The 13,714-nt window shown below is 47.1% G+C and overlaps 1 protein-coding gene across 6 annotated transcripts in view; it reads left to right on the top strand.

Annotated features, from left to right (window-relative positions):
- PAPPA (pappalysin 1) overlaps positions 1 to 13,714 on the top strand; it is a 361,581-nt gene that overhangs the window by 333,962 nt on the left and 13,905 nt on the right. For all 6 annotated transcript variants that reach the window (XM_084494331.1, XM_084494334.1, XM_084494332.1 and 3 more), the window contains 3 exons: positions 1,604 to 1,713; positions 8,557 to 8,628; positions 12,457 to 12,555. In XM_084494331.1, the coding sequence (XP_084350457.1) occupies positions 1,604 to 1,713; positions 8,557 to 8,628; positions 12,457 to 12,555 (281 nt within the window). The remainder of the gene's footprint in view (positions 1 to 1,603; positions 1,714 to 8,556; positions 8,629 to 12,456; positions 12,556 to 13,714) is intronic.

Here is a 13,714-nt window from a genome sequence, read left to right as displayed (position 1 = left end):
AGCGAGCAGCAAGCAGGCTGCGGCGACTCTTAATGTGGCAAGGCGTTTTACCCTTGAGATGAGGTTACCTGCCTGAGCCGGGCAGGGCTTTACAAAGGGAGAAATTGGGATTTCTGGCCTGGAGAGAGGAGTTTGGAGCTGGGAGCAGGAGGGCCTGCAGCTGCCTAGGCAGTGGGCTCTTGCCTTCCCTCCATCCTCTCCCAGCCCCACCAGCTTGGCTGCAGGTGCCATGCCCAGATGCGAGGTCTGGAGGACCTGGTCCTGGGACAAGGCCATGCAGCCATCCTGCAGGCAAGGGGATCATGGGCTGGATCCTCCTGGAGAGCACGAGGAACAGCTCACAGAGGGCACAGCGGCCGTTGGCTTGTATCCTCAGCAGATGGAGACATACCACACACTTTGTTAGGCTCACCCAGCACCACCTTTCGGGATCAGGTTGTTGGGGTTTTCTTCTCTTTTTGGTGTTTTCAGGAGCCTGATCAATGGCCTTCCAAGAAGGCGTGCTCCTTCCACTTGCTTGCAGTAGGTCTTCAGGCACTTGTCAATGGGGCCATGGAGCTGCTACCGCGTGCACTAGAGAAGCAAAACAAACCCCAGGCGCTACCAGAGCCTCCCTGGCCAAGCAGGGTCTGCTTTGCTCCCGCTGACTCCTCCACGAGGGAGGATGCGAGAAGGCAGAAGCAGGTGCGGGAAATAATAGCATCCAGGCGTGGTCACTGTGAATCCCACACACCTTCGGTAATTCCTCAGACACCTAATCTGCCCTTCCAGGCTGAGGTGTGTGTTGAGCCAAAGGTTCAGCTCTCCAAACCAGCCCGGAGATTAATTCCTCCCCCAGCGCTGATTGGAGTGCAGAAATCCTAATGACATGTTTGCAGCAGCTGTGCCATTCAAGAGTGATTTTCCAGGGGGGAAATGGTAATGGTCCAACACACTAGGGCTTACGGTTGTGTCACCACAGGGCTCTGGGATATTGCCGCAGAGTATCTCAGCATGTTTTAATAAAGAAAGGACATGATTCCCACCGGGCATGACAGTTAATCAGAGAAAAACCAGGTTTATGTGTGAACAAAGCCATCATTACCTCTCTGTGTACTTATCAACTATGGGACTTAGGTGATAGCCCGCCTGCAGTATCATTAGGCTTGGCCACCATCTGAAAGATTATTATTGAAGGTCTGTAAATTTGCTAGATCAAGCGGGAGGATTATGTCATGTCATAGGTGAGATGAGTTCGGCAGCCTTAGCTTAATCAGACCCATTGCTTGAAAGAGCAGTCGAAATGGAAAAACTTTCACATTTTCTTGATGATCTGAAAGAACAAAACCTGACCCCCCTCCTGGAGTTAATAGCCAGAGAAATACCTAGATATGCAGCTCATATAAAAAGACCCTGGAATATCTGCTCATCCCCCAGTCTCCTGCTGAGAGGTTGTACTCAGCATTTCGTGTGTGGCTAGAAGATATGTGATAGTTATGGTTGACTGCTAATTGCAATTTAGGAAAAACGAGCCCTAATCCTGTCCTTCAGCTGGAAGGATGCTGGAAGGGTAAGAAGCTGCTTGCTTGGTGCTGTAGCTTTATCCTCTCTATTTTGTGTGCAGGCGCAGAGTGTACCACCTCGTGTCTGGATCACAGTCATGAGCCCATCCTCCTGCGTGTGAATGAGACTGTGCAAGACATCCAACACTGGATGAACCCTCAAAGAGTGAAGGTCAGTGCCTGACAATTTTACTAACTAATCCCTTGCTGCGTGTTTGCATGCAGTGAGCAAACAGTGTTACCCGTGGTTCATCCAGTGAGGGGAGTATAAGGGGAAAGCTCTTCTGCCCTTCAGAAAAAGAATTCCTGGTTTTTATTGTGTCTTTGTGTGCTGTTCTAGCAATGTGGTGCCTTTTTCTCCAAGTTGTTTTCTTTCTGTGCTTTGCCAGTGAAAATCTCTTCAAGGTAGAGGCCCCAGTTCACTGTGCTCAGATCCACCTAGCACCTCCAAGGGTCTGATGTGGGAATGTGATTCATTACACAGGAAAATGTGATGGAAAATGAGAGAACAGGCATTAGCCAGGCCTTATTCTCTTCTTCCTCTTCAGTACAGTTTCAGTGGCAGGGCTGGATTTTTCGACACTGCTTTAGGATGACAAAAGAAGCTGATACAGAGGATATTTTGTTTCCTGAAGCAGCAGAGCTGGCTGGGTCCTCCCCCTGCCCGTTCGCCCGCATGCGAGAGCTGCCTGCTCAGCACAGCCCCTTCCAGAGGTCACCACTTCTTCCTCCTGCCCTGCAAAGGCATGGGCAACATCCACCACTTGCAATGCGCTGTCCTGTGCACCCTCCAGCACACGGCAGCACTGCCTGTCCCTGTGGGGACACTCAGTCCCACACACAACACTTTGCACACACACTCAGCCACACACACGCATGCCACCGGCAGCAAATAGCTGCTTGTTTCCTGTCTCCACTGGGATACCAGTGGGAGACACCCACCACTTCTGAAAACCCTCATGTGTCTACATAAACATGCCCTCCTGCTCTGAAATGCCTGCAAACAGGCGCTTGTGCACATGCAGGGCTTCTGCAGGTGTAGGCACCTACCCAGGCGTGCTCAGGTGCAAGTCAGAAGGTGCTGGCCAATCCATCACCTGCCACCAGAGCACAGGTTGCTGGTGGTGCGTGAGCAAACACCGTCTGCCTTTATGTAGTTGGCCCCAGCTTTGCCGCAGCCTGTGCTTTGCACACTGGAGCTAGATTTAGTAAGAGAGCAGGCAGCCAGCACAGCCCCAGTATATACAGAGCAGCTTTGACAATCTATTTGCTTCTCCACATGCCTAAATGTGTACCCAGGGCTTGGGATTTTTTTCAGTCTGGCCTTGGCTGTGGGTAGCGAGCTGCTCTGAAAATCTCCACCACTTTATATTTCCCTATTTCATACGGGGCCATACGGAGCACTAGAATAAATCCTGGAAAGGGATGAGGAACGTAAGTCCAGAGAATACGACAAGCTCATAGTGTCCGTCCCAGCTTCCCACTCACTCCAGACGCCGAGATTATATTACTGCCTAAGCCTGGGCTTTGCCAAGTTTCTGGCATGAAACATAAAGAAAACCCCTATCTCTGTATTAGGGGCAATTTCTCACTGGCCCTTTCCCGAGTGCTAGACTTTTAAGTGGTTTTGTAATTCATGGTGAAATAAAGTGACAGCTTCCCTCCCGTTCTCTGCTGTGCTCCTTCGTTTATTGATGCGGGTGAGCAGAGGGAGCTGTAACGAGTTTTATACCTGCAGGTCTCTGGAGGGCTCATTAGGCAGCAGGGAAAACACAGAGTAGTAAAGGGGGAGATGAGGGGAGTGAGGGATGGAGGCAAAATCACAGTTTCCAAGAGTACAGTGGTAAATAAGAGCTTGTTTGCCCTGATGGTGAGGACCTTGCAGGAGCTTTAGGCTGTGAGTAGATACAAGTTTGACCCACAAGCAATTTGTAGGTGAGATTTGGGCTGGAAAAGTTGCACTGGGAGATGGAGGGGAACCATTGGGGGCCTGCAGAGAACAGCTCTGTGCTCTGTCTCCTTGGGACTCAGAGCTGTGTCCTCCCAGACAGGGCCTGGCTGGGTTGTGTAGGGTTTTCTGCTTGTCGAGTAGCAGCACCAGGCTTAAAGACAGACCTGAAGGGCAGGCGGCTGGCGGGGCGATGCTAAAACATGCTGGAGGGGATTTTTTTTGAAGCTGTAAGACATCCATCACGTTCCGCTCCCCAGATAAGAGGATGTCACCCACAGGGAGCCGTGCCTCGCAGGGAGCCCACGCTGGGGGAAAAGCTGCTGCCAGTGGAGACCCTGGGGAGATGGGGACTGGGATGCCTTAGGGGAAGGTCCCCATGGCAATATGCTATGTATCATTAATAATATGTGTCTCTATTTACGTTCACTGACAGCTCGCTGTTGTGCCATATGAGCAAAGCGACCAGCTGGTTGCATTTACACGCAATCTTTGTTGATCTTGAAGTACTTGAATAATACAAAGGAAACACTTCTAGTTACTTAATTTCAGACACAAATAACATACAAATCAGTGCAGTATGAGCAGCAGATAAAGGCAGAACCTGTCTGTGGGGCCTATATTTGAGAGGACAGGCACAGATGAAACAGGGAGAGCTGGCAAGAAAAAAATATATTTGTGTGTGACTGCTCAAGCAACAGCTGTTGTGGAAGCAAAGTGGGAAGAGGGAACCATCCCTCCTCTGGGAGTTGTTTAGAGCAGAGCTGTGCAAATCACTTGATTTTTCGGTTCGCTGGAAGTTCTGTCAAATTAAAAGAAAAAAATGTTTTCTGCTAACCAAAGTGATTTTTTTGTTGCTGTGATTTTTGGTGAACCAAAAAATTGGAGAAAAACCATGTTGGTTTGAGCATAACTTCATATTTAATTTCCAAGCATTTTTAATCTTTTTGTTTAATAAATGAAATAAACTTAGAAATTAAGTGTTCTCTCAAAGGAACAAAAACAGCAGATATTTTGTTTAGAAAAGTGTCATAATATTAATGTGTGTTTTTCAGAATTGGTTGAGGCTGAGTTGCTTTGCTTGGTCTGAAACAGATTGCTGAAATCAGGGCAAATTTGCAGTGTCTTCCAAATCAACATGTTCAGCAGGAACAAAAAGCCACCTGAAATCTTTCGTGTGTCTGTTGTGCTGTGGCAGGCCATGTTCGGAGCAATCATTGCTCTGCCCATGATTTCCCATTTTCCGCGTGCGTGCAAGGGGCAGTGAGCTGCTGAAGACACCTACAGATAGAGCTGCCAAGACTGACTATAAGGCAGTGGAGAGAAAAAAGTGAAATGGCTCAGAAGGACAGCTTGACAGCTCTTTCCCAGTGACTGCCGAGACCTAATTTCCTAGGTTGTCTGAGTTTGGGTCCTTGCCTTTGTGTCAAATGTTTTGCAAGCATGTGCATGCCTGGGCAGCCTCAAAAGGGTCTGCGTGCCCCGGCTGTACCTACCTGCGTGGCTGACAGGGGATGCTGCCCCACTGCTGGCCAAGTTTTCCCCTATGTCTTGCACCCAAACACTGGAAGTCTTGGGATTGTGGGTGTCCTGGATACATCAAGGGGAATTCTCTTTAAATACCGAGAGCAACCAGAATCTGTTGCAGAATCTTAGGCTTTTCAGCTTTCCTCCTTGATTCCCCTCAACTCTTTCTGTGAGTTTGGGGCTCATTTTGCAGGCAGAGAAACTGAGTCACAGCACGGTGAGGTGAGGTGAGAGCTCAGGAACACAGGGGCTCCTGCACTGTGTGGAGCTCCAGGAGGCCACAGACACCAAGATCCACATCTCCCCTCCCTTGTCAGCAGCGTCTGGTCCCCTCACCACCCTGACATTCAGCCCACAGTTAATTGTCGCGTTCATTTAGTGCCTGAGGAGAGAGTTAGCCGAGGCCAGCGGATGCCGGTCCCCATGCTCCAGCCCCGGGGGACACATGGCCCATCTAAGGTGGAGGAGAGCTCTCCAAGGCCTCTCCTGGGGAAACCTAATCCCCTCCGCAGCCCACAAATGGTTGACATCATTGTGTCAGTCCCACAATGGGGAGGGAAGCGCCGTGACCGGAGGCACTAGGTCTTCCCTCACAAGGAGAAAATGACAGCTTGATTTGCTTTCTTGGCTCTTTGTTACCTACTGTGGGAGCGCATCCCGGCTTCCTCTCCCTTCGCAGCAGATGGAGTCACAGCCACCAAACCGCAGCTGGAGCTGAATGGCGTTTATGGGATGGGGACAGGAGCAAAGGCAAGGCACCATGGCCGAGCAGGAGGGCAGCTGTGCTGCAGAAGCTGATGTGTGAGGGCAGACGGGGGCCATGAGGCCTGCACATGTCGCTGCAGTGGCCTGGCGGTGTGTGGAGGAATGGGGCTCATGTACTGTCGCCGAGGGAGAGGCCCCAAGGACTTCCCCCAGCATGTGTCAGAGGTGGTCCTGCCATCCTCTTTCTGCACCTTTTGGTGGCCTTCCCTTCAATTGGATCCTGGTCACATTAACAGGCTCCTGCCTCAGCACTGCCTACACTCCTCCTTGCTTTTTGTTCATTGATTTATCTCTATCTCATTGCCTGATACAGCACCCTCCTGCACCTTTGTGTCTGTTAGCACTGCAGGAGGCAGAAGTGATGCCCAGCAACCTGAATCCTCCCCAATTTCTCAAATTTCCAGCCCTCTACCCACTCCCCCTTTCCTGCCCTGCCACACCGCACACAGCACAGCAGAAGCCTGAGGGTACAAACAGGCCTTGTGCTGTGAATTCAGGGTTGGAAAATCAGCAAGGGGAGCCAGGACTGTGATCAAGGCCCATTCCCCAGCATACTCTGCTTCCAGCTCCATGAAATTTAGCAGGATTGAACCTAGCTGGAGTAGCTCTAATAGTCTCTGCTAGCAAAGAATCGTCTGAGGAGAAGGCAAAGTAACTGGGACTAAGCCATTGGGCCACATTCCCATGCATGACTGTCCAGTTGAATCCTTTTGGCAGACACTGACTCTCGCGGAGAGGGGAAGAGATGAGTGGTGATTGTGGTGAAACGCTCTGGTTATCTGCTGGGACCTGAAACCTTTCCCAGGAGCTGTGTGAGTGTCCCACTGACCCAGTGATTAATCTCACGCAAGGTCAACTGGCTGTCCTACGCTGTAGCCTGGGGCTGCACGCCCTTTCCCTGGAAGCCATCCAGCCAAAGGCTGTTTTAGCCACTGGGACTTAAGATGACCTTGAGGCAGAGCAGAGATCTGCGCTCCGAGGAGAGCACCGTCCTAGCAGAGGCATCACCTTCCTTCTGCTCCTCTAAGGGGAAGGACAAAATGCAATAGCTGCTGGGTTTTTGATGCTGGGAAGGTCAGGGAAACAGTGCATCTTCTCTGAGGGATTGATCTCACTTGGAAACCTCCTTTCGTAAGAGCCTGTTTCAGAGCTATTCGACTCCTTTTGTTAGCTCCAAATGCTCATACACATCCACGTGGTTCAAGAGGTTTTGTAGATATTGATGCTTCTTACCAGGGGAATGTGAGATGCCCGTTGGAAGTACACTTTTCCTCCTTATTGGCTGGCTTCACATACGGGAGGCAAATGCCTGAGTTTTTCTACTTTGGTTTAAGACTTTGGTTCAAAGGCTCCTGAACTGCTTCCTTTCCTCTCCCCCCTCCCGATCTGTTGACTGGCCTTGTTTATTTTGAAACCTAGAAAAGTTTCCTTTCTTTTCCCTCTGAAGTGCAATAAACAGAAGAGGAGGGAAAAAAATCTCACCATTTGTGGCAGGCAACAGCCTGGAAATCTCCAGCTGTCTGTCAGGAGCACACTGGGGGAGCACTGCAGGGCCCCCGCACCTTGCAGCCTCCCTCCTGGGGGACAAGCAGCGTTCCCCCCTCTCCCGGCCGCTTTTGCACTCACACAGACGGGCCCTGTTGTGAGGCAGGTGGGAGAAGCCGGGCTTGACTAATAGTGGAAAATCCGAGAGCATCGGAAAGATAAACAGCCCCAGTCAGATAGTATAAAAGTCCTTTTGCTAGCACACGCCAGGTAAGCCTCAAATGACAGAAACTGTGAAAACATGCTGAGGTTCCCCTGCAGATGGATTAAATTAGCCCTCAAATAAACAGGGGAAGGGATGGCTTGTGCGTCAGGTCTTCCCAAATATTAATTCCTTCCTTCCCCATGCCTCCATCCAACCCCAGCCCCTGCCCTTTGATGAGTACCCACATGTTCATCTTGCTCGTTGTAGTGTTTCATCCGCAGAAGACAACCCAAGAAGGAACATTGTTGTGATGAAGGGATGGGAGTCCCATCGCCTAGATGTCCATGGTATTGGACATCCATCTCCACTGACTGGCCAAATGTTTCATCCACTCTTAAAATCTAAGTTTCCATGTCTGCAGGCAGACAATGACTGCCCTTGGTGTGTCTTTGAGTAGGCAGGTATCTCATTTTTCTCCAAAACTAGGCACTCCAACTTTTTATAGAAAATCTATAAACATAGTCAGTACAGAAATTATTATAAAGCTCATAGAGTGTAACAGATGACGCTGTCCTTTCTGGGGGTTATTTTGAAGGTGTGTAGTGGGATGTGCTTCTATTTAAGAGCTAAAGGATGGTGCGAAAATGTATCTAAAAGTCCACCTTTATCTGTTTACATCTTCAAGAAGCACAGATATGGGTAGTGAAACAGAGCAATGCTTTGCAGCACCAAAGAAATCCCTAAATGAATTCCTAAAATGACTCTTCCCTACCCAGGAGCTGGACAGTGGACCTGTGCCTTTGCCTTTCTCTGCCTTGTTCCCCCACCATGAGTAAAATATTGGACATGACATTTTAGGAAAACCTTAAATATTATTTTACTCTCAAATGTTCTGTTATTGCAAGTGTCAAGTCCAACACTTCTTGTAAATACCTGGAGGAGAGCCAGGTCCTGAGAACACAAGAGGTGTTAGGAACTGAACTTCATTGGTTAGGTACAGGAGAGCCATAGGAACCAGCACGCTGACTTTCTGTACACTGATTTCTTTGTCTTAACTTGATTTTTTTTTTCCTTCTCTCCTCCAGAGCGTTGTCTGCACGGCAGGACTCAAGTGGTACCCTCACCCTTCCCTGATTCATTGTGTCAAAGGCTGCGAGGTGAGCTTTTGCATTAGTTCAGACGGTCCCTGCTAGCTCTTCTAAGTGTTATGGTAGCAGTCACTGCAGTCACGTGGGCTGGAAATGTTTTTCAAGTGGGGCAGGCAGACTTTTGCTTTGACCATCTTGTCAATTAAACTGAGATCTCCTGCACCAGTTCTGACACTCTGTGTTGAAACTGGTGATTTTCCTAGAACCGATGGCTGGGTGAGGTGACTCTTGCAGGAGCTGAATGATCAAGTGGCTTAAGAAAATTGGTAGACTTTCAGAAATTCACAGGATTCGGGACTTTCTGGGAAGTTGCAAAAAGCTTTTACTTGTTTTCCACATCTTACTAAAGAACCAATGTTTTCTAAGGCAAGCTAGACTTCAGGCTTTGGTGTGGCGATAAACTTTAAGAATGACAGAGGAAAAAGTGATGCCACTTGGTGGACAGAACAGCTGGACAGTGAGCAAATCATGCATCCTTCCACGAAGAGCCTCTATCTGAACAAGAAAAAAATCCGAAAAATGTACTTGCATTTTTAGCAGTCTTACAGTCTTACTTCTTATAAGCAATAAGCGATTACTTTGGAGAATGATGTTTCTGCTGGCAGCAATCTTTGTGAAGTCAGAACTCTTAAGATGTTGCCAGTGGTTAAGTGGGGCTGGAGCACCTTTCTCTGGGTCGTGGCACTCGTGGTTGCCATCATGCCAGGACTTGAGTGCCTTACCCACCTCAAGAAGTCAATCCTTGGGGCATCTCTGTAAGGCTAGGAAGCATCATGCTCATTTTGCAAGTGGGAAAACTCACAGGCAGGGGCATTGGTTGCATGAACGTGCTCTGGAAGAGCTGTGTCTTGAACCCAGATCTGCCTTCATACAGCACCAACTAGACTCCCGCACTCAGTTTTACAAGCGCATTGAACTTATTTGCCCACAGTGGTGGAACGTGGCACAGAACTCCTAAATCTGACACAAAACACTAGACCACATTGCTGTACGGCATGATTTGTCTTGAAGTGAAAGACAGGTTTCCTTCGCATACAAATGTTGGGCCCAAGAGGGTAATAATTCTCCAACAATGTAATAGTTTCTGTCTAGTTGCTCCCTAAATGAAAAGCATTCTGCTGTCAGTGCTTTGAATGTCATAAGCCATCTCACGCATTACATTCATGCAGGCTGGCTGGGCGCCCCTATTCTCCAAAGAGAGCTAAAATAACATCCAGCGACCATTAAGAAATGCCATTCAGGTGCTGATGCACCATTGGGTATCCATTCTCCTGCTGTTTAAGGGTAGTTGTTACTGAGGCAAACTTTGCAATGATGTAATAATTTACCAGAAGCCATTATTACTGACATGCTTTTTCTCAGCATTTTCCTTCCTTCCATCATTGTTAATTGCCAGATCCCTCTGCATCAATAGACACTTCCTTCTTTTCATCATTCATTCAGCAGTGTCACTGCATCGCAATCTATCATCTTGGAAGGCTTTGCCCAGACAATTGATAATGGCATCTAGCATCATTTTTAGAGCATGATGCTTCCAGGATCCAAGAATGGGCCAGAGCTTGTTCTCTGGCATTAAGATTTCAGAAGAAATGCCGTCTTCACCAAGCCTTTTTCATGATTATGGAAACAGGGAATAATATGCCAGTAGGTCAATGATACTGGGCCAGTAAGCTGATACAATCCCTAATGTATTAATTTCCTTAGCATTACGGAGGGTTCCCTGAATAGAAGGCTGCAAGCGGGGCGTTATTTTGCTCTTGGCAATCAATGTGGTAACCCAGACTGCTGCAAAGTGATTTTTTGTCGCTCCCTAGTGGCAGGAATAGAGGTTTATGAGTCAGCCACGTACTTCTAGGCAACTAACTTAGGTGTTTTATTGGAAAAGTAGTGCCCCTGGGCTACCTATATAGTTAGTGGAGAGAACAAGGCTCCTCCAAAAATGTAGGAGCACTGAGATATGCATGACACTACAGACCTCACCCTCGACAGCGAGTCCTCCAGGGCCTCCCAAATGAGGATTTGGGTACCAAATCGTAATAGGTGTTATTTGTCCCATTGTTTTCCTCCAAAGGATGGACTTGCCTACTCTATGCCAGTGTGAATAAATGGCAAATTCTTCCATAAATTCTTCTCAGTACTTTTCCAGTGTTTGTAGGTGTTGGTTACAGGTGTGAGCATGGAAAATTAAAGCAAACTTTCTTAACAAGCAGGCATGGCCAGGCAATACGAGGGAAACATGGAGAAGCCTATTGAAATGTCTTGGGAGGTTGAGCAAAGTTCACCTTTTTGAATATGACCAGGTTGGCATAAAAATCTCTCTCCATCTGTTTATAAATAATTCCCTTGTAACTCATGGTATATTAATTAAATTGGAAGGGCCTTTACAAGTTAAAGTCTTTGTCTATACAAATGAGTCAATCTGTGGCAGTTGGCAGAGTTAAGCCAATTTGCAGGGATAGGACTCTCAACCTGTAATTCTGTTTTCTTTGTTGGCATTTGCTGGATTTGCTGGTAACAAAACAAGTGACACTCAATTAGTCAGTCATTTCCTGGTAGTCCTGCCCTGGTCCAACATTGCCGTTACTGCCTGGACTTCATATACCATAATAGAGATCTTTAAACCTGCAAAACAGCAGCAGTAAAAGCTTGCATCCACACCACTCCACGGGGTCCATTTCAACACAGCTGAGTACGGCCGTGGCTCTTTCTAGGGAGAGCATGGCAAGCTCTCGCTGCTAGTTCCTCAGGTGTCTATCATCAGGAAATCTCTGGTACTGCAATTGCTGCTAAATCCTCCCAGGAACTCTCCACAAGCCTCCCCAGCCTCTCTGTGAAGAGGATTTCTTATAGGAAAGTCCCTCGTGTGTCTTTCTCAGTGCAGAACAAATGAATTTTCCAAAGAGCAAATAAAATGGGAATGTCCCCATGAGCCTGCGAGTGAAAGAAGTGTTACGGAGATATGACTGGGCTCTCTGATCAGCATCCATTTTTCCAAACTTTCAGAGCTGCTTGAGTTTCTCATAGATGGCATGGTGATTTTTTAGCATCAAGCACAGACTTGACTTCCAAGCAAATCTCTTGAGGACTCCAATGTGTAATGAAGATCCAGACTTCAAACCTTTTCTTCAAAAATCATGATTATTATGCAGGGCCTGTGCAGCACATAGACTGGCGATCACGTTGCACAGACTAGTGACCACATTTTCTTTTTCAAGGTGATTTATGAATTTTACTTAATAGCTCTCCTCAACAGCCCTCTGAATAATTGCCATTATCCCAGCTCTAAACTTGGAGGGGAGGGAGATTACGTGTCATGGCCAAGGTCACACACAGTAAGTGCTAGGTAGAGGATGAGGGCATGTAGTCCCTGTACCCAGCTCTGATGGCTTCCATTTCTCTTTGAAATATGTTTGTACCCTCATTGCTGACACTTGTTGCATAGTCAGGAGAACTGTGGTTGAAAGTACAACTATTAAAAGCAAGCCAGTTTTGTTGCTATACATAACCTTCTTCTTTTCCCACATAGTTTCAGAAGGTTAGCTTAAAATTATCAAAAGGTGACACAAATTTAGATGCCTTGATGCTGTTCTCTGGGCCTAGTCAAATTAATATTCTCGAAGCATCTTCTTATGTGGGATGTGAAAAGCCAACAAGGGCTCTAGTGTCCTTTTTTTTCTGTCTGCTCTGAAAGGAGAGGGGAATAATTATCTCTTGTTTTTCAGGGCAGTCAGTAATGTTACAAACTATATGGCTCCTTCAAGGCTTCATCTTGTTCTGGCAACTATTACTGTTAATCCATGTCCATGTCCTCAGTCTCTCTGCTTTTTCACTTTCCAGCCTTTCATGGGGGACAACTACTGTGACTCCATCAACAACCGAGCCTTCTGCAACTATGATGGTGGGGACTGCTGTGCCTCAACAGTCAAGACCAAAAAGGTAAGGATGCCCCTTTCTGTTTTCCCTGGGAATTCCTCATGGAGTGTTGCTTTGTGCCCAGAGAAATTTTATTTTTACTAGAATAGGTGATCTGAGGTCTCAGAAGAACTTTCAGTCCAGGCACCACCTCACTATTGACATTCAATTCTTGTTGGTTTGTTTTGAAGTTCTCTCTTGGTATGTATGTGCATTTCCCAGCAGAACCTGCCTTATGCCATGCCGTGTAAGGCACGTCCTTGAAGTAGTTAGAGGTGTTCATTCATTTCTGTTGTAAATAAACACTAGCTGCGATATAGGCAAAGGCCGTCTCCCTCCTAAACTCTTGAGTATGTTCATCAGGAAAGCTGTTGGGCATCCATTTTGCATCTACTGCTCAACAGACCTTCACAGAGAGACACTGAGAAGGGTATATTTGCCCAACCTGCTATCCACCATCACTGCTTAAAAAGGAGACTAAAAGTTCAGATTAATTTAGAGGAGCAGAGAGACAAATAAAAATATCATTGCAAGTCTGTGCGTCATTCCATGTGCACCCACATGCACATGGCTCTGTGACCATCACACCAAAACAATAGAGTAGGACAGACAGAGGTGCAGAGAAGGGCAGCAGGATTGGTCAGAGGTAGGAAATGTCTTCTGCACAAAGAGAAACCACCTCAACTAGAACACGAAAAACTTGCAAAAGAAACACTGAGTGTGAGTAGTGGCAGAAATTTATAAAATCAAATTTTAATAGAGAGAAGATGCTTAGGTAAATAAAATCCTCCATTTCTCATCACTTAGCAATTAAGGGGTGAATTGGTAGTTACCTGGAGGCAGGATCCAAACAAATGAAAGAAAGTGCTTGTTCACACTGTGTGAATTTAAGTGACAGGATGCATTGCCACAGAGTATTAGTAAGATCAAAATATATTTGAAGTCAAAACAAGAATAGGCACATTCATGGAGGTAAGGTCCATCAGTAGCTATTAGACACAGTGATCTGGTTGCAGTTTCTGGCACAGCGATACCTAAAACACTCAATTCCGGAGCAAGAAAAGGATCCCTCTACACATCCCCTTATTTCTAATGCTTTTTTTTTTTTTTTTTTTTTTTTTTAATCCTCACTTCTGGCTAGTGTTAGAGACAGGAGAGTGATGAAGCTTGTGGTTTGAAACAC

This window comes from Aythya ferina (assembly GCF_964211825.1).
Source record: "Aythya ferina genome assembly, chromosome: 20".
NCBI lineage: Eukaryota > Metazoa > Chordata > Aves > Anseriformes > Anatidae > Aythya > Aythya ferina.
The sequence above is the reverse complement of the archived record's forward strand: the minus strand, read 5'-3'. Positions and strand labels throughout refer to the sequence as shown.